The sequence below is a fragment of the Mercenaria mercenaria genome, chromosome 9, assembly GCF_021730395.1.
Source record: "Mercenaria mercenaria strain notata chromosome 9, MADL_Memer_1, whole genome shotgun sequence".
NCBI lineage: Eukaryota > Metazoa > Mollusca > Bivalvia > Venerida > Veneridae > Mercenaria > Mercenaria mercenaria.
Window position 1 is genome coordinate 12,598,940 of NC_069369.1, and position 24,620 is coordinate 12,623,559.

Below are 24,620 nucleotides of genomic sequence, written 5' to 3' on the forward strand. Positions count from 1 at the left end.
ACTGAGATACCAGCTTACATATAAGAATTTAACCAAAAACTGCTAAGTTGAAAAAGGGGCATAATTTTGAAAAAATGCAAATTAGAGTTACTGAACCTTTGCACTGCATGTCATATCATGACAGTGAACAAGTGTGTGAAGTTTCAATCCTTTCCCGTTAGTGGATACTGAGATACCAGCTTACATACAAAAACTTAACCAAAAACTGCTAAGTGGAAAAAGGGGCATAATTTTGAAAAAAACAAAACAAAGTAGAGTTATGGGACCTGCTTAGTGCATGTCAGATGATGACAGTGAATAAGTGTGTGAAGTTTCAATCCATTTCCATTAGTGGGTACTGAGATATCAGCTTACATACAAAACCTTAACCAAAAATTTCTAAGTCGAAAAAGGGGCATAATTTTGTAAAAAAGACAAATAGAGTTATGGAACCTGTGCAATTTAAGTCAGTTTATCACAGTGAATAAGTGTGTGAAGTTTCAATCCATTCCCACAAGTGGTTACTGAGATACTAGCTTACATACAAAAACTTAACCAAATCGGGATGCCGATGCAGACGCGGACACCGACACGATGCATGGGTGAGTCCAATAGCTCTACTATTCTTTGAATAGTCGAGCTAAAAATGCCCTTTCTGTAACATCTGAGGAAAGTTCAGGCAATTATGATCAGCTGCACTGTTTCTGCTTACACATACATTCATAAGCTTTGTCTGACATATAATATTTATGGAACAGTTTATATGAATTTAAGTATAAACACTGAAATTAATCAAATCTAAAAGATAAATCTGGAAGTGTGAACTGCAACCAAACAAAATAACAGCAGATTCACTTTGATTCTGTTTGTGAGAGGTGACGAAATGTGCAATACTCATTACATTCTTTAGCAATAGCTATTGTAGAACATGAGGTGTTTCTAAAATAAATAAACCAACATGGGAGGTAATTGGATGTGTAATTCTCAATTACAATTATGCTATGACTTAATGACCCCAAAAATAATACATTTACTAACCACAAACAATCATGCAGCAGTTTGATAGGCAAAAATACTCTCCTAGCAATTGATCAGAAATCAAACTGTCTATTAAATGACAGACAAAAACATCAGCAAAACAATAAACCCTCTCTACATAAAACTGGGGACATGATAACATTAAATGAGCGTTGAATCAAGATTTAATTTCAACTCAAAGTATTTACAAGAAATTTGTAAAATTCTTACACAGTTGGAATGCCTTGTATCTGTATAGGAGTAGGATGTTGTATTCCTTTCTTCTTCAGACCATGTAGAATTGCTTTAGGAAATTTCATCTCCTTGAAGGTTTCAACTGGAGATGGTTTGTTTTCCCCCTCCACCAGAATGTGATATTTCTTGCGTATCTTTTCATGTTTCTCTTCAGGTTTATTTAGAATGTACCTTGGTGGACGCCACCTTGAAATATTAATAAGAAATTTTGAAAATATCATCTTCTCAAATGCCCCTCACTGAAGGCTTTAGCCACTTAGCTAAGTGAGGAGGGCATCAAGCTAGCTTGAAGAAGGTTGGTGGTGCTACCTGGATTCTTAATTGTGGCTTAAATAAAATGGAGTCTTCCTACAGCATAAAACTAAAAACTATCTGTAATTATGACATTACCTGTCACAGTTATTTCAATCTCAATGAAACAGACATGGATATGAAACACTTTGTTGCCTGGCAACACTGAAACAATTTTAGATCATACAGTCATTTTTCAGCCTTCCTATCATGAAGGAAAACACAGCTGCCCCTCCAGAAATTATTATAGACAAGGATGTCACCTGGGCATTCATCCAACTAGCAGGAAAGAATCCAATAACCAAACTAAGATATCAAAGTTTGAACCAACAGGACACTGTTATTTATAAGCATTGTTAAACTATGACTGCCTACCATCTTCCACAAAGAAATATAGGGAGAACTGCAGGAGCTTTTAGGATTTGCACAAAACTCTCTAATTAATTTAGATGCACACAACAGCCCATCCAACTGAGCTGGTTTTATCCACTTGATGATGCTGGTTTTATCCACTTCGAAGTACATTTACATGTAAGATACTTTCAAAGTAAGAAAGAACTAGAAAATGCTTTTGTAAAAAAGCGCATGTCTCCCCCAATGCAAAGTCCTATAGGCAAGAAGTCAATAGGGGTCAGGAGCAAAAGTCAAAGAGACACTGATGGTTGGCTGCAATACGGATCATCTACTTGGCATGTCAAATCATCCCGCTAAATTTCAACACTCTTGGCCTAGTGGTTCTCAAGTCACTGTTTAGGCTTCTGTGACCTTGACCTTTGATCAAGTGACCTCAAAATAAATAGGGGTCATCTACTCTGCAAGTCCAATCATCCTATTAAGTTTCAACATTGTAGGTCAAGTGGTTCTCAAGTTATTTCCAAAAAATGATTTTACATGAACAGGCCACTGTGGCCTTGACCTTTAATAGACTGACCCCAAAATCAATAGGGGTCATCTACTCTGCATGTTCAATCATCCTATGAAGTTTCAACATTCTGGGTCAAGTGGTTCTCAAGTTATTGATCGGAACTGGTTATCAATGTTCCGGCCCCTGTGACCTTGACCTTTAACGGAGTGACCCCAAAACCAATAGGGGTCATTTACTCTGAATGAACAATCATCATATGAAGTTTCAACATTCTGGGTCGAGAGGTTCTCAAGTTATTGATTGGAAATGGTTTTCCATGTTCAGGCCCCTGTGGCCTTGACCTTTAACAGAGTGACCCTAAAATCATTAGGGGTCATCTACTCTGTATGACCAATCATCCTATTAAATTTCATCATTCTGGGTCAAGTGGTTCTCAAGTTACTGACCTTATGGTTTTCAATGTTCAGGCCCCTGTGACCTTGACTTTTCAGAGAATGACCCCAAAATCAATAGGGGTCATCTACTCTTCATGACTAATCACCCTATGAAGTTTCAACATTCTGGGTCAAGTGGTTCTCAAGTTACTGACCGGAAATGGTTTTCAATGTTCAGGCCCCTGTGACCTTGACCTTTAATGGAGTGACCCCAAAATCGATAGGGGTCATCTACTCTGCATGTACAATCATCCTATGAAGTTTCAACATTCTGGGTCAAGTGGTTCGCTAGTTATTGATCGGAAATGGTTTTCCATGTTCAGGCCCCTGTGACCTTGACCTTTGACAGAGTGACCCCAAAATCAATAGGGGTCATCTACTCTTCATGACCAATCATCCTATGAAGTTTCAACATTCTGGGTCAAGTGGTTCTCAAGTTACTGACCGGAAATGGTTTTCAATGTTTGGGCCCCTGTGACCTTGACCTTTAATGGAGTGACCCCAAAATCGATGGGGGTCATCTACTTTGCATGTACAATCATCCTATGAAGTTTCATCATTCTGGGTCAAGTGGTTCTCTAGTTATTGATCGGAAATGGTTTTCCATGTTCAGGCCCCTGTGACCTTGACCTTTGACAGAGTGACCCCAAAATCAATAGGGGTCATCTACTCTTCATGACCAATCATCCTATGAAGTTTCAACATTCTGGGTCAAGTGGTTCTCAAGTTACTGACCGGAAATGGTTTTCAATGTTCAGGCCCCTGTGACCTTGACCTTTAATGGAGTGACCCCAAAATCGATAGGGGTCATCTACTTTGCATGTACAATCACCCTAAGAAGTTTCAACATTCTGGGTCAAGTGGTTCTCTAGTTATTGATCGGAAATGGTTTTCCATGTTCAGGCCCCTGTGATCTTGACCTTTGACAGAGTGACCCCAAAATCAATAGGGGTCATCTACTCTTTATGACCAATCATCCTATGAAGTTTCAACATTCTGGGTCAAGTGGTTCTCTAGTTATTGATCGGAAATGGTTTTCAATGTTCGGGCCCCTGTGACCTTGACCTTTGACGGAGTGACCCCAAAAACAATAGGGGTCGTCTACTCCAGCAGCCCTACAACCCTATGAAGTTTGAAGGTTCTAGGTCAAATGGTTCTCCAGTTATTGCTCGGAAATGAAGTGTGACGTACGGACGGACGGACGGACAGGGCAAAAACAATATGTCTCCTGGGGGAGACATAAATATATCACATTACACTTCTTGTTAATGACATTTTTAATCAGAGTTATTTATGTCTAGACAAATCCGTATAGATGTTGTTTGTAAAATATATTTCTGGTTCAATTATAAAGATATTAACACAGAATTCTAATAAACAGATAAAGTGAATCAAGGGAGTGGATGTACTGTAAAGTCTGCTCTTTAGTACAGGTTAGACCTGAACATACCCAGTTTTGATAGGATCCGTGTATTCAATTCCTTTGGCCAATTCTGATACTGCCTTCAATGCTGAAATAGAATAAAATATGTGTATGGTTTAACATTAATTGTTTTTTATTACAGTACTATAATACTTAGATGATAATCAAACAGCATTCCCAAGTTCAGACATATTAACTGACATAGTCTTTCCTCAAAAACACTTTCCTTCACACTGAATAGAACACTTGACCCAATGCCTAGTGGTCTGATAGGTCTGTGCACTGGCGCTTGAAGCTCTATCAATAAATATATGCATTATCATATCCCACCCACCTAATATACTTTTATTGATTGAGCTTCAAACACCTGTGGTCTGTGTTAGTCCCTAATTAAGGACTAATTAACCAGGTAGGTACGATGTTCAGTAAAAGATAAAATTGCATGCTAAATATACTGTAAAATAAAAGCAAGAGGCTGAAAAAACAGTATAAACAATATATTTAACAAATAATCAAGGCCTTCGAGTGGTTTATCGTCTGATTTACCACGGTTCAGAGTTCAGATGTGTAGGAATTGAACCACGAGGGCGTTAGCCCGAGTGGTTAAATACTGAAGCATCTGAACGATGAACCGTGGTAAATTAGACGATAAATCACAAGAAGGCCTTGATTATTTTCATTCTGACATGCTCATTGATATATTTTAATAAATATTATGCTGGGCTTCATTTACGCAAGGAGTAATGTATCGGACGTCATGCAGCAATTTGACGTCATAATGCTCTCGCGCGTCAACCGTTGTTTATCGCAGAATATACAGAGCTTGGTTTTCTTCTTTGTTTAACTGGAAATCAATTTGATCCATGTTAGAATGTACAACAGACGTTGGAGTTAAATAAACAATAACATAACTTTAAAAAATTTCAACTTTAACTAAATCTTAATCAAAGCTCTGAAAGGACTGATAGCCAGTGCTTACTGAGTGATATTTCAACCGATCATGATTTGAACAATGTTGGTAGAGGTCCACTAGACAATGATACATGCCAAATATCTAAGCTCTGTGCATGATGGTTCAAGACAAGAAGATTTTTAAAGGTTTTCCCTATACAACTCTAGGTAAAACTAAATTTGCCCCAGGGTGGGGCCAATTTCAACCCTAACCCTAAACCCTAACCTTAACCCTAGAGCGGAGTGATTCCGAATATTTCGAATGTGAATATAAAGTTCATAATTATTCTAGAATCCGTTGCTGCTTGTTTTTGTTGTTTAAAAGAGTAGTCCTCAGTTGCTCACACACTCGCACAATACCAAGATTATAACAAGAGGGCCAAGATGGCCCTAGATCGCTCACCTGAGAAACACACCATAACACACCATAACAGTGTAAACATGTTTGACCTAGTGATTTCATGGAAAAAAATATTCTGACCAATTATCATTAAAATTGGAGCAAAAATCTTGGGTATAAATAAGTATTTTCTTTGATTTGACCTAGTGACCTAGTTTTTGATCCCAGATGACCCATATTCGAATTTGACCTAGATTTCATCAAGGCTATCATTCTGACCAAATTTCATGAAGATCAATTGAAAACTACAGCCTCTATCGCATACACAAGGTTTTTCTTTGATTTGACCTAGTGACCTACTTTTTGACCCTAGATGACCCATATTCAAATCTGACCTGGATTTTATCAAGGCAAATCATTCTGACTTAATTTCAGGAAGATCAATTGGAAAATATAGCCTCTATTGCATACACAATGTTTTTCTCTGATTTGACCTAGTGACCTAATTTTTGACCCAAAATGATCCATTTTCATACTCGGCCTAGATTTCATTAAGGTTATCATTTTGACTTAATTTCAGGAAGATCAATTGAAAAATACAGCCTCTATCGCATATACAAGCTTTTCCTTTGATTTGACCTAGCAGGGTTTTTTCTCACCATTTTGGGAACATGACCCATACCCCTGGGATTGGGAATTTTCGCGGCATTTTTGCCAAATTGGGAAAAAGTACAAATTTCAATATCTGTTCTTGTTAAAGCCAAAATGAACACAATTGCTGATTTTTATGTTTAATTAACTGTAACTCAGTGTTGTGATAAGATTTACAGATCAATTTCACAGCTAGACTTTCATATTCTTGAAACAGTCAACAAGTTTTGACCCTGGTAAGTTGTGCTAGTGAAAGCGACTGATGACTTTGTGGATACATATCCTCATCAGACTGTCCAGCGACTCTTGGCTAAGTCAACTTCGTGCAGCCGCACGTAGGTTCTTCATCAAACTAACACTAACAAGCTTTTGATAATGATTAACAATTAAGGCTTTTAGAATTAAATAAAATATAATTGATGGATCAGATTGTCCTTCAACAGATTTTTAAAAACAATCACAGAATTAAGCACAACTATAATAATTCGAAGAGAAAGTCATCTTACATAAATATATAAAGTTGAATGTTTGAATGACTGTAAATCTGAAATCATTTTTCAACATTTTTTCCCAGCAATTTTTATCTTCTGACAGAAGTCACCAGGATATTCCACTGTGCTACAGAAGGCGATAATTGCATAACATTTCACCATTTAACTTCAAAATGAAAATTAAACACTAGAAAGCCGTCACACATAACAGAATAAAGTATGCTTGAACGTTCGTATCCGAAAAGATGTTGTCCGGATTCTGACTTATAACAGGTGCCCGCGAGCGTCGCTGTCTGTTGTTTTTCCAATATAACTCGGAAATTTGGTAATTTAAACTTAATTCTCTTCCTTTTTATTATCTAAATTCAATGCTAGACAAATATAACCCCTAAATGCAAAATAAATAATATCATGTAAGTTGAACGAACGTATTTTGTGTAAATTTCAACTTGAAATTTCGGAGTATAGTGACGCTTGCGGCCAGGCACTTTGAACTCAAATTTCGGCCTTATCAAAACATTTTGACAAATTATTTATGAAAACATAACTAGGGCATTGCATTTATAATTGATTCATTGTAAACTCGATAAGTGTTTATAACTTTATCGCTAAATTATTGGTTATTTTCATACCAATGTATTTTTTCAAATTTCAAGATGGCGGGCGACTTTCCATCGGGAAATTTACAAATCAAGATGCGGGAATAAAGACATATTTGCTGTTTTTCTCGGTAAAACAAATCGATTTTTCTTGGATTTTTTTGGCTTTGAATTGGGAATTTTGTTCTTTCAATTGGGAAAAAAAGATACTATTTTCAATTGGGAACATGACCGAATAACGGCTATAAAATCGGGCGAAAAAAACCCCTGCCTAGTGACCTACTTTTTGACCCCAGATGACGCATATTCCAACTTGACCTAGATTTAATCAAGGCAATCATTCTGACCAAAATTCATGAAGATTAATTGAAAAATACAGCCTCTATCACATACACAAGGTTTTTCTTTGATTTAACCTAGTGACCTAGTTTTTGACCCCAGATGACCCGTTTTCGAACTCGGCCTAGATTTCATCAAGGTAATCATTCTGACCAAAATTCATGAAAATTAATTGAAAAATACAGCCTCTATCGCATACACAAGGTTTTTCTTTGATTTGACCTAGTGACCTAGTTTTTGACCCCAGATGACCCGTTTTAGAACTTGGCCTAGATTTCATCAAGTTCATTATTCTGCCCAAAATTCATGAAGATTAATTGAAAAATACAGCCTCTATCGCATACACAAGTTTTTTCTTTGAATTGACCTAGTGACCTAGTTTTTGACCCCAGATGACCCATTTTCTAACTTGGCCTAGATTTCATCAAGATAATCATTCTGACCAAAATTCATGAAGATCAATTGAAAAATACAGCCTCTATCGCAAACACAAGATTTTTCTTTGATTTGACCTAGTGACCTAGTTTTTGACCCCAGATGACCCATTTTCAAACTCAGCTTAGATTTCATCAAGGTTATCATTCTGACCAAATTACATGAAGATCAGTTGAAAAATACAGCCTCTATCGCATACACAAGCTAAATGACGACAGACAGACAGACAGACAGACAGACAGACGACAGACGCCGGACATCGAGTGATCAGAAAAACTCACCTGAGCTAAAAAATAAATATGGCAGTGTTTTCCCTTGGCTTTTGAAAATGAGGGTCAATGTGACCCCCAGTTTTTCACATCTGGGGGTCATATCCAAATTTTGGGGGTCATACAGATATTTTTAGTATTTTAAATAAAACTTTGTTTTACTTATACTAGTGATTATACAGACTGAAGTGTTTCCTCATATTTGTCAATGAATAAAATGAGGGTAAAAACAGCTGATGTTTGACTTTTTATTTATACATGTGCTTTAGGTTTTACCAGTGTTATAGTAGAAACACAAGTTTTCTAATCAAATGTTAACTCGCAGACAAACAGGTGATCTAACTCAAACACAATGCTGCTAATATTGTCAAAAATTCTAGAAAGGTTACGATCTAGAACAAACATGTAGAAAAATCCGTTTTCGCCAGCGGCGAATTGGCTCAGGTGGCGAACGACAGCGTAGGCCCTGCTATGCTGCGTCCACTGTGACACATAGAATTTATTTTTACGGGTCATTTCTCAGAAAAGTGCGCCTCTGACTCAGGATTTGTGCGTCAGGGAAAACACTGAATAAAAGGTAAAGGTCTCGTTTATTATAGTGTCACCCCTATTGAAAGGGCCAGCCAATTTGGCTTATCAGACACCTTTATTGTGCGTACCAATTACCTCCCAACTCCTACCACTATGCCAGGCGCCAGGCGGATAGAAGTCGGTAACCATTCGTTTAACTAGCTCGCGGCTCACGAACCAGCCTGAATATGGGACTATTTTTTTACATGTCCAGAATATTTGTGTGATGCGGTCACATAGAAATAGAAGGAAAACTCAAACGACGCTAGGTTGAAACTTTGTAGTTGATTTAGAGCTATAGCCAGTTGCTAAAGCACTGGCTAAAAAGCTCAAACTGTTACTTAGGTTTCAGGCTTAATAGATTTCAAAAAGTCTCTCTATTTCGTGAGAACGGCTAGTTAACCTGTGTTTGATATCTGACCACTATATAATTACACTCATAGTAATAACTACCCCACATGAAATTAACAGACCAATGTCAACAAGGACATTTTGAAAATGTTATATATTGAGGGGGTTATATAAGCAATGCTTGATAGTTTAACACATGTTTTTTACATGACTCTGCTGCACTTCAAGGTGCATTAACCTTTGTAACGTACATGTATCAAATATTTAAGACAAACCTTTCTTTTCAGCAACACTTTCCAGAATCTTTTCTTCTTCTTTCAGTATTTTCTCTCTTGCTGTTTCTTTACGAGCTGAAAAATAAACAAAGTAAAAATAAGGCTCGAGTAAAGACATTGTAAGAGCAATATAATCTAAAATTTCTACTATTTCTTTAAGAAGTTACAAATTTTGCAAACAAATGAAATCAAAATTATAGTTGTTGAAAACTAAAGTTCCAGAAACCACAAGTACCACTTCCACTATAACCTCTGGTAAGGACATCTCCAAAACACAAACAACCTCAACAATGGAAAAGAAACCTCTCCAGATAAACAACCTCTGTACAACAAACTCATTTTAACCTTTACCCTGCTAAATTTCTAAAACAGACTGGTCCATCATTCAATTTGGGCAGTGCCACTTATTATTCAAAGGGGTATTCACTGAAAATTTACTGACTAAATAGCGAACAGTGCAGACCATGAGGCACGGATGTGCAGGCTGATCTTGTATTTACAATCATAAAGACAACTACCGGACTGTGTTACAGCAAATATAGACAACTATATGACAGTGTAATACATGCTGCAAATATACGGTAGACAACTGCATGACTGTGTAATAGCAAATATAGACAACTGCATGACTGTGTAATAGCAAATATAGACAACTGCATGACTGTGTAATAGCAAATATACACAACTACCTGACTGTGTAATAGCAAATATACACAACTGCATGACTGTGTAATAGCAATTATAGACAACTACATGACTGTGTAATAGCGAATATAGACAACTGCATGACTATGTAATAGCAAATATATACAACTACCTGATAATGTAATAGCAAATATACACAACTTCATGACTGAGAAATAGCAAATATACACAACTGCATGACTGTGTAATAGCAAATATACACAACTGCATGACTGTGTAATAGCAAATATACAAAACTACCTGACTGTGTAATAGCAAATATAGACAACTGCATGACTGTGTAATAGCAAATATAGACAACTGCATGACTGTGTAATAGCAAATATATACAACTACCTGATTGTGTAATAGCAAATATAGACAACTGCATGACTGTGTAATAGCAAATATACATAACTGCATGACTGTGTAATAGCAAATATACACAACTACCTGACTGTGTAACAGCAAATATACACAACTGCATGACTGTGTAATAGCAAATATATACAACTACCTGATTGTGTAATAGCAAATATAGACAACTGGATGACTGTGTAATAGCAAATATAGACAACTGCATGACTGTGTAATAGCAAATATAGACAACTGCATGACTGTGTAATAGCAAATATATACAACTACCTGATTGTGTAATAGCAAATATAGACAGCTACATGATTGTGTAATAGCAAATATAGACAACTACATGACTGTGTAATAGCAAATATAGACAACTGCATGACTGTGTAATAGCAAATATATACAACTACCTGATTGTATAATAGCAAATATACACAACTACATGACTGTGTAATATAATACATAAACAAAATAAGTGTGATAGCAAAAATAGACAACTACATAACTGTGTAATAGCAAAAATACACAATTTCATAATTATGTAAAGAGGAAATAAAGACACCTACATAACTTTGTGATAGCAAATATAGACAACTACATGACTTTTTAATAGCAAATATAGACAACAACATGACTGAGTAATAGCAAATGAATGACTGTGTAATAGCAAATAAAGACAACTACATGATTGTGTAATAGCAAATATAGACAGCTACATGACTGTGTAATAGCAAATATAGACAACTACATGATTGTGTAATAGCAAATATAGACAACTACATGATTGTGTAATAGCAAATATAGACAACTACATGATTGTGTAATAGCAAATATTCTTCCGGGGTCTTCCTACACCATCAAAGCTGATGAGTCGCCATATGACCTATAATTGTGTCGGTGCGACATTAACCCAACAAATCAAAATCAAAATACAAACAATAGACATTGTGTAATAACAAATACAGACAACTACATTACCGTGTAATAGCAAACATAGGTAACTGCATGACTGTGTAATAGCAAATATAGACAACTGCACGACTGTGTAATAGCAAATATAGACAGTTACATGACTGTGTAATAGCAAATATAGACAACTACATGACTGTGTAATAGCAAATATAGACAACTACATGACTGTGTAATAGCAAATATAGACAACTACATGATTGTGTAATAGCAAATATAGACAACTACATGACTGTGTAATAGCAAATATTCATCCGGGGTCTTCCTACACCATCAAAGCTGATGAGTCGCCATATGACCTACAATTGTGTCTGTGCGACATTAACCCAACAAAATCAAAAACAAACATGACTGTGTAATAACAAATACAGACAACTACATTACCGTGTAATAGCAAACATAGGTAACTGCATGACTGTAAGTAATAGCAAATACAAACAACTACATGACTGTGTAATAACAAATACAGACAACTACATGACTGTAATAACAAATACAGACAACTACATGACTGTGTAATAACAAATACAGACAACTACATGACTGTGTAATAACAAATACAGACAACTTCATGACTGTGTAATAACAAATACAGACAACTACATGACTGTGTAATAACAAATACAGACAACTATAAAACTGTGTTGTCACAGCAAATACGTACAACCACATCATTGAGTAACAGCAAATATAGACAACTACAGTAAAGACTGTCTACAGTGACCAGCCTTCGGAGAATTTCAAAACGGTTATTGTAGACAGGGAGTCCCTATACATAATCTGACTAGGAGAGGTCTTGGTTTAAGACAAATAAGACATATTTTAGTTAGCATTTGATTAAGGACCTTTAAACACTTTGATAAAACATGAAATATCTTAAATGACCTTTCAGTCTGCTTCACTTAATTTTCATCGATAAGACAGTGTCTCCCTTTGAGAGGAGGGGTCAAAAAGTCGTTTTAAAGGTTTGAAGTCTTGGTTTGGGGCTAAGAAATCATGGTCGCTGTACGCATCAGACAGGGGGTCGCTAGAAACAAGCCAATTTGAATGTGAAATGGATCGGGAGGAAACAGAAAGGTCGTTGTAGACAGAAAGTCACTGAGAGCAAGGGGTCGCTAAGACAGTCTTTACTGTACATAACTGTGTAATAAAAATATTCACTACTACTTGACTGTGTAATAGCAAATAAAGACGACTCCATTTCTGTGTAATAGCAAATACAGACAACCACATCACTGTGTAATAGCAAATATAGATATAGACAAGTATGTAACTTAGTAAAAGAAAATATACACAATTACTTGACTTTGTGTATTGGCAAATACAGACAACTACATGACTGTGTAATAGCAAATATACACAACTACCTGACTGTGTAATAACAGGTTATCAAGAAATATGCACAAATTCTGCAGCGGAAATATTGTGCAACTTAAGGAGTGCAATATTATTCCACGAAAGAAAAAGTTTGTCATGTTCAAATGATATCCATGACATTTCTTTCTGCAAATCACACTTGGTGTGGACCTTAACAACTGAAAACTACCATGAATAATTTCAGGTCCCTTATTCACAACAGTATTTCAGTTTCAGCTGAGTTTGACAATGAAACTTTATTTGTCATTTACATCTTAATTGCATGTTTAAAATTAAATGTTAAGTTAATGACTATTTTCAAGTGACTATTCAGTGCTGAGTATCAGTCTCAATTGAAATCTAACCTTAAAGTTCTAGCAAAACTTGCTATCAAAATTTCAATCTCAAACTCAGCCAAGACCAAAAAATGTTTTGTACAAATGGGACCAGATGAGTAACTATTTCATACAAACACACACCTTCAGCTTTACGTTTCAAGTCACTATGCTGATCTAACAAACTGATGTTAGATTTAGGACCAAGGTTAATCTCATCATCTTCTTCCTCCAGCCCTCCTTCCGATGTCCCCTCTGACGTGGACCCTGTCTCCTGCTCTTTCAAAGCTGCCACACGACCCAGTCGCTTTTCAGCTTGCTTAAGCTAAAGTGGAACACAAAATGGTAATATTATGAATAAACTTATTGGTCTGTGGGCCAGTTTCTGAAAGTCCTCTAGTTTTTCAATTTCGTAACCCAGAAATTAGGCAAAGGTTCATCCACTTCAGCCATTAATACATTCATTCCGGGATTGTTTAAGACCGGATGTCGCTTTCTACCGTATGTCAAATAAAAATTATACACATTTTAGTAAACCTTGTGTGTGAAAAATGCAGATTTCTCTCTCTTTGAAAGTATTGTTGGCTACACACGAATTCTTAACAGATTGTTTCAATACTGACTTTCAGATATTAGAGTTTTGCTTATGTAACTGTTCTAAATCAATTAAAGCTTCACTGTAACAAAGTTTTCCAAATTTTGACGATTTTTACCAAAATTTAGGGGTCAAAATACCCCACCCACCCGAGCTACATTTTTGCCATCTTAAATAACTCATAAAATTATCAAAATTACTATATTTTTTAATAAGACATCATCAAATAATTGTGTTAAGATTCACAATTTTATATATTTTCATGAGAAAATATGAAATATTGCAATCACTTTAGGTTATAGACAACGTGCATGCAAATGTAATACATATAAATCACATGCTGTTTCTAAATAAATCAAGCCTATTTGTGTTTCATTCAGAAAGGTTTTGGGTACCAATAATTTTCTTCTATTTTAGATGTCAAAGTAAGCTTACATGTATAATTTTAACCTTTATTTGATAAAGATACTTTAAAATGTAACATACGTGACAGCCGCCACTCAAATTTTCCACCTTGAAGAATTAGCAACATTAAAAATACTCCAGCAATTGCATTTGTATGCTTTTAATTAAAATAAACTATGCACACATGACCATTATAATTTTGTTGGACTTAACCCTGTAACTATTCTCAATTATAGGATGTTGACAAACTACAATAAAACAACGGTGCCTCTTTCAGCATCACTGTAAAGATAGCATAGATTTAATAGCATTTTATGGATTCTGCTTCAAAAGATAGCATATTGATAATTAACAATAGACTTGGTTACAGTTTGTACACAGTCTGAATATTTTTGTCTTTCATTCAAAATAAATGCAGAACGTGAGGGTATCTAAGAATCAAATGTACGTTACCTAGGTTTTAGTTTATACTTATTTGTTATAGCTCGATTGTAATGAAAGCTTCAAGCCTTTTGAAACCACTCTTTGAGTCCGCTTCCTGGAGAAACCAATACTGGTGCCATATGAGAGGTCATGGTCGTGATCCTAGTGAGGCTCGAAACCAGAACCACTGGATTGAGCGGCCGGCACCTAATCCACTAGACCACCTCTCCTACCTAGGTTTTAAAGGTCACCTATTCAATTTTATATTTCGTATATAATTATTCTAGGCTAATACATAAATCATGCTTACTGGCATCGCAAAGCACCAACTCAGTCAGTTTTTACAGCATTACAAAGATGAAATGAATAATATATTATGAAACATACGTTACCAAGATTACACAGAACATTAAGTAATATTAAAGCTACATTAAGTAACATTAAAGCTATTATAGTTTTGGGGTTTCGATGGACTTAGGCGGTTTCAACACAGAGGATTTTATATTTTAATGCGTTGTTTTGATATTCACGGAAGGTAAGATTGTATTCATCACTGAAATTATCGGTTTATATGCATTATGTGTTCAAAGTTGCTGATATAATTCCTGAAGTAAATAAACACGGCACATTTTGAACTTATGGAGCATCATACATATACTGTACAACATGGGTACATGTAGTGAAAGAAATGACACTTTTTGTAAAACATGCTAACAATACCAGTAATTATTGCTCATACAACCAAATAAAAAAAACAGATACGATACACGACTTTTTGATTCCAGGACTTGTTCAATTTATAGCTGCGAAGCTCTGTACTACCTGTTCATTATGTCAAGCAAATGCATGACTACAGATATATTCATAACAGTTTGGCACTATTTCAGAGGAATACGCATTGAAAGGATTTTGTTGAATGATGTATGATATATCTGACTATTTCTATTTCAAACAAAACAGATAAAACTTTCAAGCACAACCTAAAGGTACATCAATATATATGCATCTTAAATTGCTTTGATAGGTTTAGAACTGTATATGCTCATTTCTAGGATACACTGTATATGTAACATCTATCAGGCAGCCATTCTGATACAAATTATTACATTTTAGCTACATTCAAAATCCTTTGAATGAAAATTGAGAGTAACATGTTTAGTTTTAAAAGAAATAAAAGCAGTATTTAAATCATATTACTATTATGTCTTTTATGGTACGCATTTTGAAAATGGCGCCATCTTGATTAAAACAATAGAAGTAGTTCATATTGGTAACGTAGTTTTCAATTGAACATCATAAATCCTTTAAAATGTTTAAAAAGACATAAGTGTTTGTACAATGATCTTTTTCACTACCTCAGAAGAAAGTGACAATTTCATGATATGTTCCATTCTCCATTTCTCATTATTCCACTAGGATACACTGTATATGTAACATCTATCAGGCAGCCATTCTGATACAAATTAATATTACATTTTAACTACATTCAAAATCCTTTGAATGAAAATTGAGAGTAACATGTTTAGATTTAAAAGAAATAAAAGCAGTATTTAAATCATATTACTGTTATGTCTTTTATGGTACGCATTTTGAAAATGGCGCCATCTTGATTAAAACAATAGAAGTAGTTCATATTGGTAACGTAGTTTTCAATTGAAATTATTTTAACTTCTATTACAGCAATGATTACTTAAATCTTATCCATATGTATGTTTGCAAACTTACTTTTGGCGACCAGTTTGAAAATGACAGGACAGTATCTTTATTAGATTGATCTGGATAACAAAACTTCAATCCTTGGAAACTTATTTGGTTTGTTTTATAATACTGAATATCTAAACAGTAGTAGCTCATCAATATTTGTACATGTAGCAGATTTCAGGTGGTCATTTTGTGAGCGGTAAAATCCTCTGTAACATGTTTCAATCAATATCAAGTGATTCGTGTTATAGTTTTGACTTTTAAAGAGCTACGCCTCTTTCATATGTGCATGTGTGATCAAATTTAAAGCAGTTATTTGGAAATCTGGAAAGTGGTGGCCGTCTAAATTTGTATAGTCTGCGTAACTAAATAACCTAATTTGTTGGTAGTTTAACAAACATAAATTTTGGGTGATTTAATAACTACGTACAAAATGACTACTAAGAAGACCTAAGCTAGAAGAGAACTAAAGTCATCAAAATATAAAAACTTTTGTTGCATTAACTCATATGTATAATAATTTTGGATTAATCTGAAATAGCTGTCATCTTGAATAAAGACTTATATTGCTGGATCTGCTTCCATTTTGATGTTCTCCATAGGGAACTTCCATAAAACGTTTGCGGTCGTTTTAGTTTTTGCAATACTTTCATCATTTTTACTGCACTAGCAAACAATAGGTCTGTCAGTATGCAATTCACCCAGAAATAAAACATAAACCATAGGTTTAGCCAACTGATATTAAAGTGTAAAGGTGTCTGAAATTTTAGTTAATTATTCATTCATTTCGTTTTCATTACTGTAAACATTAGGATCCTGTTCCTTTATAAAGGATTAAAAGTTCTAAAGATTTCCCGCATAAATATATGTACTAACGTGGTGGGTGGAGTACATCAACCCCTACTTTTTACATTTTATTCAGTATATAATACATATTGTAGCATTCTTTGACAACAAAAGTAAATTATTGATTATTTCAGACATTAAAAGATAAGATTTGTTATAAGAAATGTCGCATAAATGTCTCTTTTACCATCCAAATCGGCGATATCCCTATGCAATGCTAAATCGTATTTATTAGACACCAACGTTTTTAAAATCGTCATTAAATTTTACTGACATGTCGCTCAGACCGACATCCACCCTTAAAAGTTTCCTGAATGATAGTATAACATCATGGTATAGCTCAACCTTTGCCTAATTTCTGGGTTACGACTTTCAAATTTTTTGGCCTTGGCCCACGGACCATATATACATTAGTATTAGTTTTTATTATTTATTCTGTTAAAAAAAACAACACAACATTTTAAAAGCCTGAAACTTCTTGATAACTTTTAAACGTGCTGCTCATGAAACTAGAGCTGTCGGAGAAGACTGTGCACTTGACTATTTTGATGCTCGGTAAGTGAAATAGGGAATATGTGAGGAAACTAAATGTGATGAATGTACCCTCCCCCCCACACACACGCACTGAAACAGTACATTGCAATTTGACGCACACAAGATTGCATAATTATGTGGACTGTATGTATATAGACTCTATGTATATAGTAAAGTAACAAAAAACAAAGTCCCATAACTCTGCAGAATAATTTTCTAAAAGAACCTAACATGCACCATGCCGGGAGTAACAACAATTTAATGAAACTTAACACAAGTGATCAGTAGTAACCCTAGTTGTGCAAGGTGCATGTTAAGTTCTTTCAGAAAAAAATTCTGCACAGTTACAGGACTTTGTTTTTTGTTAATATACTATAAACATACAGTCTGCATATGCAATCTTTTGCACGCCTAATCTCCTGAACCCATGCACACAATTTAATGAAACTTAACACAAGTGATCAGTAGTAACCCTACCGGTAGTTGTGCATGGGGCATGTTAGGTTCTTTCAGAAAAAAAAATTGCAGAGTTATGGGACTTTGTTCTTTGTTACTATACTATATACACAGAGTCTGTATATGCAATCTTGTGCGTGCCTAATCTCCTGAACCCATGCACACAATTGAATGAAACTTCACACAAATGATCAATGGTAACCCTAGCTGTGCATGGTGCATATTAGGTTTTTTCAGAAAATGTTTTTGACCTTAGATAATCCAGTTTTAAACTTAATCTAGATTTAAGAGAGACAAACATTCTGTCAAAGTTTAATGAAGATCAAGTAGAAAATGTTGTCCCTTAACAAGGATTTTCCTTCTGACCTTAGGTAACCTAGTTCTGAATTTCACAGAGGCATAAATATATGATGATCAAGTAGAAAATGTGGATACAAAATAGTTAACAAGGATTTTCTATGACGTGACCTTGTCACCTAGTTTAAGACTTCAAGTTTCCAAGTTTTGAACTTGAAACAGACTTCATACAGACACACTTCTGGCAAAGTTTTATGGAGATCAAGCAAAAAACGTGGCCTCAAAGAGTGTTAACAAGGTTTTCCTATGATCTGTCCAAGTGACCTATTTTTTAACCTCTTGATAAACCAGTGTCAAAACTGACTTAGTATTTCGTAGAGACACACATCTTGATACAGTTTTATAATGACAAGGTAGAAAATGTAGCCTCTTAAGAATAAACTAGGTTTTTCTATTATTTGACCTATTGTCCTAGTTACTTACCTCATATAACCCAGTTTCAAAGTGGACCTAAATTTTACAGAGAACCATTCTGATAAAGTGTTATAAACATCATGTAGAAAATGTGGCCTCTACAGAGTTAACAAGAGTGCCAGAATGTCACAATATACGCCCGTCACAGCAAGTTTCTTTACACTAGCACCTGTATTTGCAAATGGAATTTTAATTTTGTGGTAGTAATTATTGTAATTCTTTTGTTTTTCTAAATCCACATAAAAACTCCTTACCAGGTAGAGATACCTTAAAATACACCTAAAATTTGAAAGTAACATCTATGTTGTACCACAGAAAAGTGGTCTTGGTTTTTCCCTACGGTCAATTATAAAAAAGTTGCAATATAAGTTATTTAAGTTATTTACAGTAACAACTAAGGGAAGCTAATCTTTAAAAAAAAAAAAAAAAAAAATCCCCCCCCCCAAAAAATTGTAAGTCCACAAAAAAATCCTTACCAGGTAAAGATAGGTCAAAATACACCTCAGAACTGGATGTAACATGCATTTTGTACTACAGAAAAGTGGTCTCGATTTTTCCCTACGACTAGTAATAAAAAAGTTACGATACAAGCTATTTATAGTAACAACAAAGGGAAGTAATTCTAAAGAAGGGACCTGCGCATGACACTTCGTCTCATGATGGTGTACAATTGTGCCAAGTTACATCAAAATCCCTCCATGCATGAAAAAGAAGTGCGCCAGACAAAGTTTTCATTCTTGTATCCTTTGACCTCTAAGTGTGACCTTGACCTTAGGCCTAGGGACCTGGTTCTTGCGCACGACACTCCGTCTCATGATGGTGAACAATTGTGCCAAGTTACATCAAAATCCCTCCATGCATGAAAAAGATATGCTCTGGACAAAGTCATTCTTGAATTTGACCTTTGATCTCTAAGTGTGACCTTGACCTTAGACCTAGGGACCTGGTTCTTGCGCATGACACTCCGTCTCATGATGGTGAACAGTTGTGCCAAGTTTCATCAAAAATCCTCCAAGCATGAAGAAGATATGCTCCGGACAAAGTCATTCTTGATTTTGACCTTTGACCTCAAAGTGTGACCTTGACCTTAGACCTAGGGACCTGGTTCTTGCACATGACACTCCGTCTCATGATGGTGAACAACTGTGCCAAGTTTCATCAAAATCCTTCCATGCATGAAGAAGATATGCTCCGGACAAAGTCTGTGGACGCCGCCCACCCACCCACCCGCCAGGGGCGTTCCCATAATACGTCCCGTTTTTCAAACGGGCGTATAAAAAGGATTTTCCATTACCGGTAGTTTTTAACCCAGTTTCAAATTTGATCTAGACTTCATAGAGATAAACATTTTGACAGAAAGTACAAAATGTGGCCCCCAGAGTATTAACAAAGTTTTCCTATTAACTGACCCATGAACCTAGTTTTTGATCCCAGTTGACCCATCCAATAATTTATTTAGGGTAACATTCTAACCTAGTACCATTAAGACTGAGCCAAAAGTATGACTTCTACAGTGTTAACAATCAAACTGTTTATGAAAATGAAGACAATGACGACAGATGATGGACACATCTCGCAAACACAATAGCTCACCTTGAGCTAAAAACTAAAATACAAATCTAGTGGCATATTAAGACATGTTAAAAATTTACCTGTGTTTTTTTCCTCTGTTTCAAGGGTACATATGGAACATAGTTATCATCCTCCTCAGACTCATCTGACTTGTCTCCCCCTGTATTACGTCTCTATTAAACAAATAAGGTATATCTTGTTAGCTTTATATAATGAATATTTAAGAAATTTTAGTTATTAACAATTCATGTAATCTTTGATACAGCATTTTTCCAATTTTTTTTTATTGCATCAGTATTCTTAAACTCTGTAATGATACATCATTGACTTGACCATCATTGACTTGACATCATTGTCAATACAATGATATTGCAGTTAATGATGACAGCCCTACTTTGGAAAGTCATTAATCTGGTAACTGGTAACTAATTAACATGTGGTAACAGGCATTTAAAGGTTAGTATGTCTTAACCAAGGAACAGTGGTAGGACACTCTGAAGTATCAGCTTTATAATTAGCATTCTATTTTTGTCATGCTGGGGGACCTGTGGAGTTTCCACTTCTTCCATTTCATTCTTGATTTTATTTCATTTTAGTGCTTTCCCAATAAATGTCATATTTTGTTGACATTTGTAAAATCGTTGGACACAAATACCAGTCACCAGCCCAAAGAGCTATAAAAAAAAATTAAAAATAATAGATCGGCAACTTGAAAGGCATGTAGAGCAAATCTCGCCAACATCACATGGGAACTGAATGAGATCTCGTTTTACCGGTGTATGAAACAGACAGCAGAAAGATAAAAAATTTGTGTCGTGTTAGGCTGTGTAACTGCAGCGACATATGTTAGAAATAAACAGCGTGACATAATTACTGAAGCATATTAGCCACTCAAGCCGTGTTTTGAAGCAACTTAACTTAAGCAGTTGGTAAACTTATTTGGATTTAGTATTGAAATGCAGATTTTTGTGAAATTATTCCCTTTGCATATTAAGGAGGTAGGTTACCTTGTTACCAGGGTAAATTCAAATTAGTTGAACCGCAGCAATTTTTAGTATTTCGTGTAATTTAATGTTTTAACTGCTACAATCTCAATTCCGTTTATCTCTGTCTCTTCAAGTACAATTTTTATCCAGGTTTGAAGTACATGACCCTCCAAAGGTATTTCATATTGAAAGAAGAAGGAAAATACAGATATTCAACACTTTTCAGTGTATTTTGGTTTCATTGTTATCAGTAGAAGTCTGCGTAATTGATAATTTTACTAGCATGCGTGTTAGCTTTCTAATAAAAGCTTAAAATGTATATGTCGCGGGGCTCGTGTTTCCATGGTAACGCATTTTCTCTCATTTTTAAATGACTATGTATGAACATGGGTTTTTCGACGGCTTCAGTGCCATTCTGTTAATGACCAACATGGAATATTTGGGTAATATATTTAGCAAAATACCAAGCACTTTACATGGTACCCTATTTTTCTTAAAGTTTAAAGTAACCATGGCAACAGAGATGTTTAAAATAGCTTATATCTTGCTTTTTATGGTAAATTCTTATAAAAAATATTAAATGAAATTATCTTTCTTGTTAATGTAGCTTTAAAACATCTTATATCTAACGTAAGTAATGTGTTTGTGTTATTTGCATTTATTTAAACAAACTTCACAGCTTAAAATACTTATAGTAGTAATATTTATTTGAAAATGGCTGTAATAAGTATCCTTTCATCCAACTATATTCCCAATAACATCAGTTACTATCATCAATTTTCTTACCTTCCGCGTAACATTTCAATATAACTAAATAAAAGAAGCAAAATATTGATCATTATTCAGAGCGATAGACTCACAAAAAATATTTCAACAAATAATTGCTGTTTAAAAATAGTTTAAATCAAGAAAATGCATAAAATTACGTACTTTCAAAATAAAAGCTATTAATTTTGTGCGGTAACTGACATGTAACGTCACGACGTCATTTTGAAGCGTTTCTGCGGCAATTTATTCATTATTTCTGCATTATAAAACCATTAAGCATCAGATCAGAGGCAGGTTCATGATTTTTTGCAGAAGAATAGATATACAAACACATTTAGATTGTCGTAAACGTCGTCGTAAATCTTCACGTTAGCTTACGGTTGGACATGCGCACATGCACATATTAAGGTAACCTACCTCCTTAAGGGACATTTTCTTAAAATTTCAAGGGGAAAAAGCCCTTTGCAGGGGAACATATAATTAGTTTTGGGGAAAATACAGTTATTTTTGGCTAGAGGAAACAGACGATAATCGGGAGCAAAAAATAGGGCAGAAATCAGGGTTCCTATCAAACCCTAGGTCTTGTGATCCTTAGACACTCTAACCCATCCCTACAGGGTTAACCCAACAGCATGGCTGATGGAAGTGGCCTATAAACCTATAACTACATTGTAGTTAGAACTATTACTTTGGAAGAATTAGACAGTGATAAAGCTATAACACAGAAAAAGTATCGAAGTATAAGCTAGTTTAAGCATGAAAATTATCATGTAGAACAATTTTCCATCCGAAAGTAACGTATCCGACTTCATGCCGTTGAAAGCAGTGACACTTCTCGGCATCTGATTGGAAGACAAGATTTTATATGACATTTGACAGTAAGAATATATTACTCTCATATGATATTTACTAACTTTTCTAGCAGAACTCATAGTGAAATTTGCATATTCAGGAGGCAGTAAACAGTTTTCTGAGCTTCTCGGCCTAGAGTCGCCTACCTAACTTTCAAAACCTCACACAAAAGTCTGTAACCACACACCTGAAATAAAGATATTGCAACATTAACATCACTGTATGTCTATCGTTACAAACCATCTGCAATACATCTCTAATATCTAGTTTTCTGTTTACAAGACCTGAATTTTGTGCTCTCCCGGTCGCGGAAACTGATGACGAAAAAAGCTAAATTTGCCAATTTTTCAGTCGCTGCAGAAAATTCCCTGAAAATGATAGCCCCAATTGCTACACTGTTCCATACTCCAGTAACACTGTAAAATCTGAAAATAAGCTGAAATATATGGGCCATCCGTACCGTTTTTTCACTATTACACTTTTCCTGAGGCCCCTGCTAAAATGACAACCCCACTTTAAGCTAGCTCAGAGGAAGCATGTATACGCTCCTGCAAGTCATTACGTCATACTATCAAGATCAAGGCTACCCAACTGATTTTCTTTAAATAAGTGAAACTCAATTCTAGCCGCTGAAACTTCAATTCTAGCAATTATTATTATTTAGAAGTTCAAATATGCACTTCATTCCGTAAATTGCCTCTTATTCGTAAATTTCACCCCCGGCCAATTCGACACTAACAGCTGAAAACTGTTTACTGCCTCCTCAGCGCTTGAAAAAAATACATCTTTTCTACGACATGGCTATCCTCCCGTATATCGGTTCGATCGACCAGGCCACGGTGTGTGGTTGCGCACAAAGTTGAAAATTGACATGCAAACTTAGAAATGTATTCTTAATAAAAGCCTAGAAAGATTTAAAAAGAAAATTCATCACTTTAAATTTTATGTCTTGATTTTACCTGTCACTTGAGATTTCCACGCATGTAGAATCGGGCGAAATCAAGACCCGTATAAGTTTTTCGCTTCAAAACCACCCTAAATATAAATATTTTTTCTTGAAAATTGACATGCACATGTAGATTTATACTTTTAATAAAAGCTTAAAAAGATTTTTAAAAATATTCATTAGTTTACATTTTAAGTCTAGATTTCGCTAATTTGATTAGATTTCGCGAAATCTACTAGATTTCGCTATTCAGTCATACCGGAAATTAAGCGACAAGAAGTGACAAAGCATCAAGAAGGTTTGTTATAGGTTACATTCTACCAATTCAATTCCTTATTTATTTCATATTAATAACAAAACATTCAGACCTCATTTTCAGCACTTTAGAGCATTTCAATGATATGAAAACCATATATGGTCATTTAGTATAACATGTCTTCTTATCAAAAATAGAAAAATATTGACATGTTATGTTGAATATAAGAAAAATAATCTGTTCTGAGAAACATCACCCTCTAAAAAT

General features: G+C 35.1%; 1 protein-coding gene across 2 annotated transcripts in view; it reads right to left on the minus strand.

The window, feature by feature from the left end:
• LOC123546484 (probable ATP-dependent RNA helicase DDX41) overlaps positions 1–23,994 on the minus strand; it is a 46,793-nt gene extending 22,799 nt beyond the window's left edge. The window contains exons 1-7 of one of the 2 annotated variants that reach the window (XM_045332785.2): positions 23,915–23,994; positions 23,214–23,247; positions 20,626–20,718; positions 13,387–13,567; positions 9,536–9,610; positions 4,292–4,352; positions 1,228–1,437 (exon numbers count right to left, since the gene is read on the minus strand). In XM_045332785.2, coding sequence (XP_045188720.1) covers positions 1,228–1,437; positions 4,292–4,352; positions 9,536–9,610; positions 13,387–13,567; positions 20,626–20,718; positions 23,214–23,231 — 638 coding nt within the window. In that variant the 5' untranslated portion in view covers positions 23,232–23,247; positions 23,915–23,994. Of the gene's footprint in view, positions 1–1,227; positions 1,438–4,291; positions 4,353–9,535; positions 9,611–13,386; positions 13,568–20,625; positions 20,719–23,213; positions 23,339–23,611; positions 23,746–23,914 lie in introns of those variants that run through there. The other variant, XM_053550821.1, reaches the window with a different exon arrangement.
• Positions 23,995–24,620: the final 626 nt, after the last annotated feature.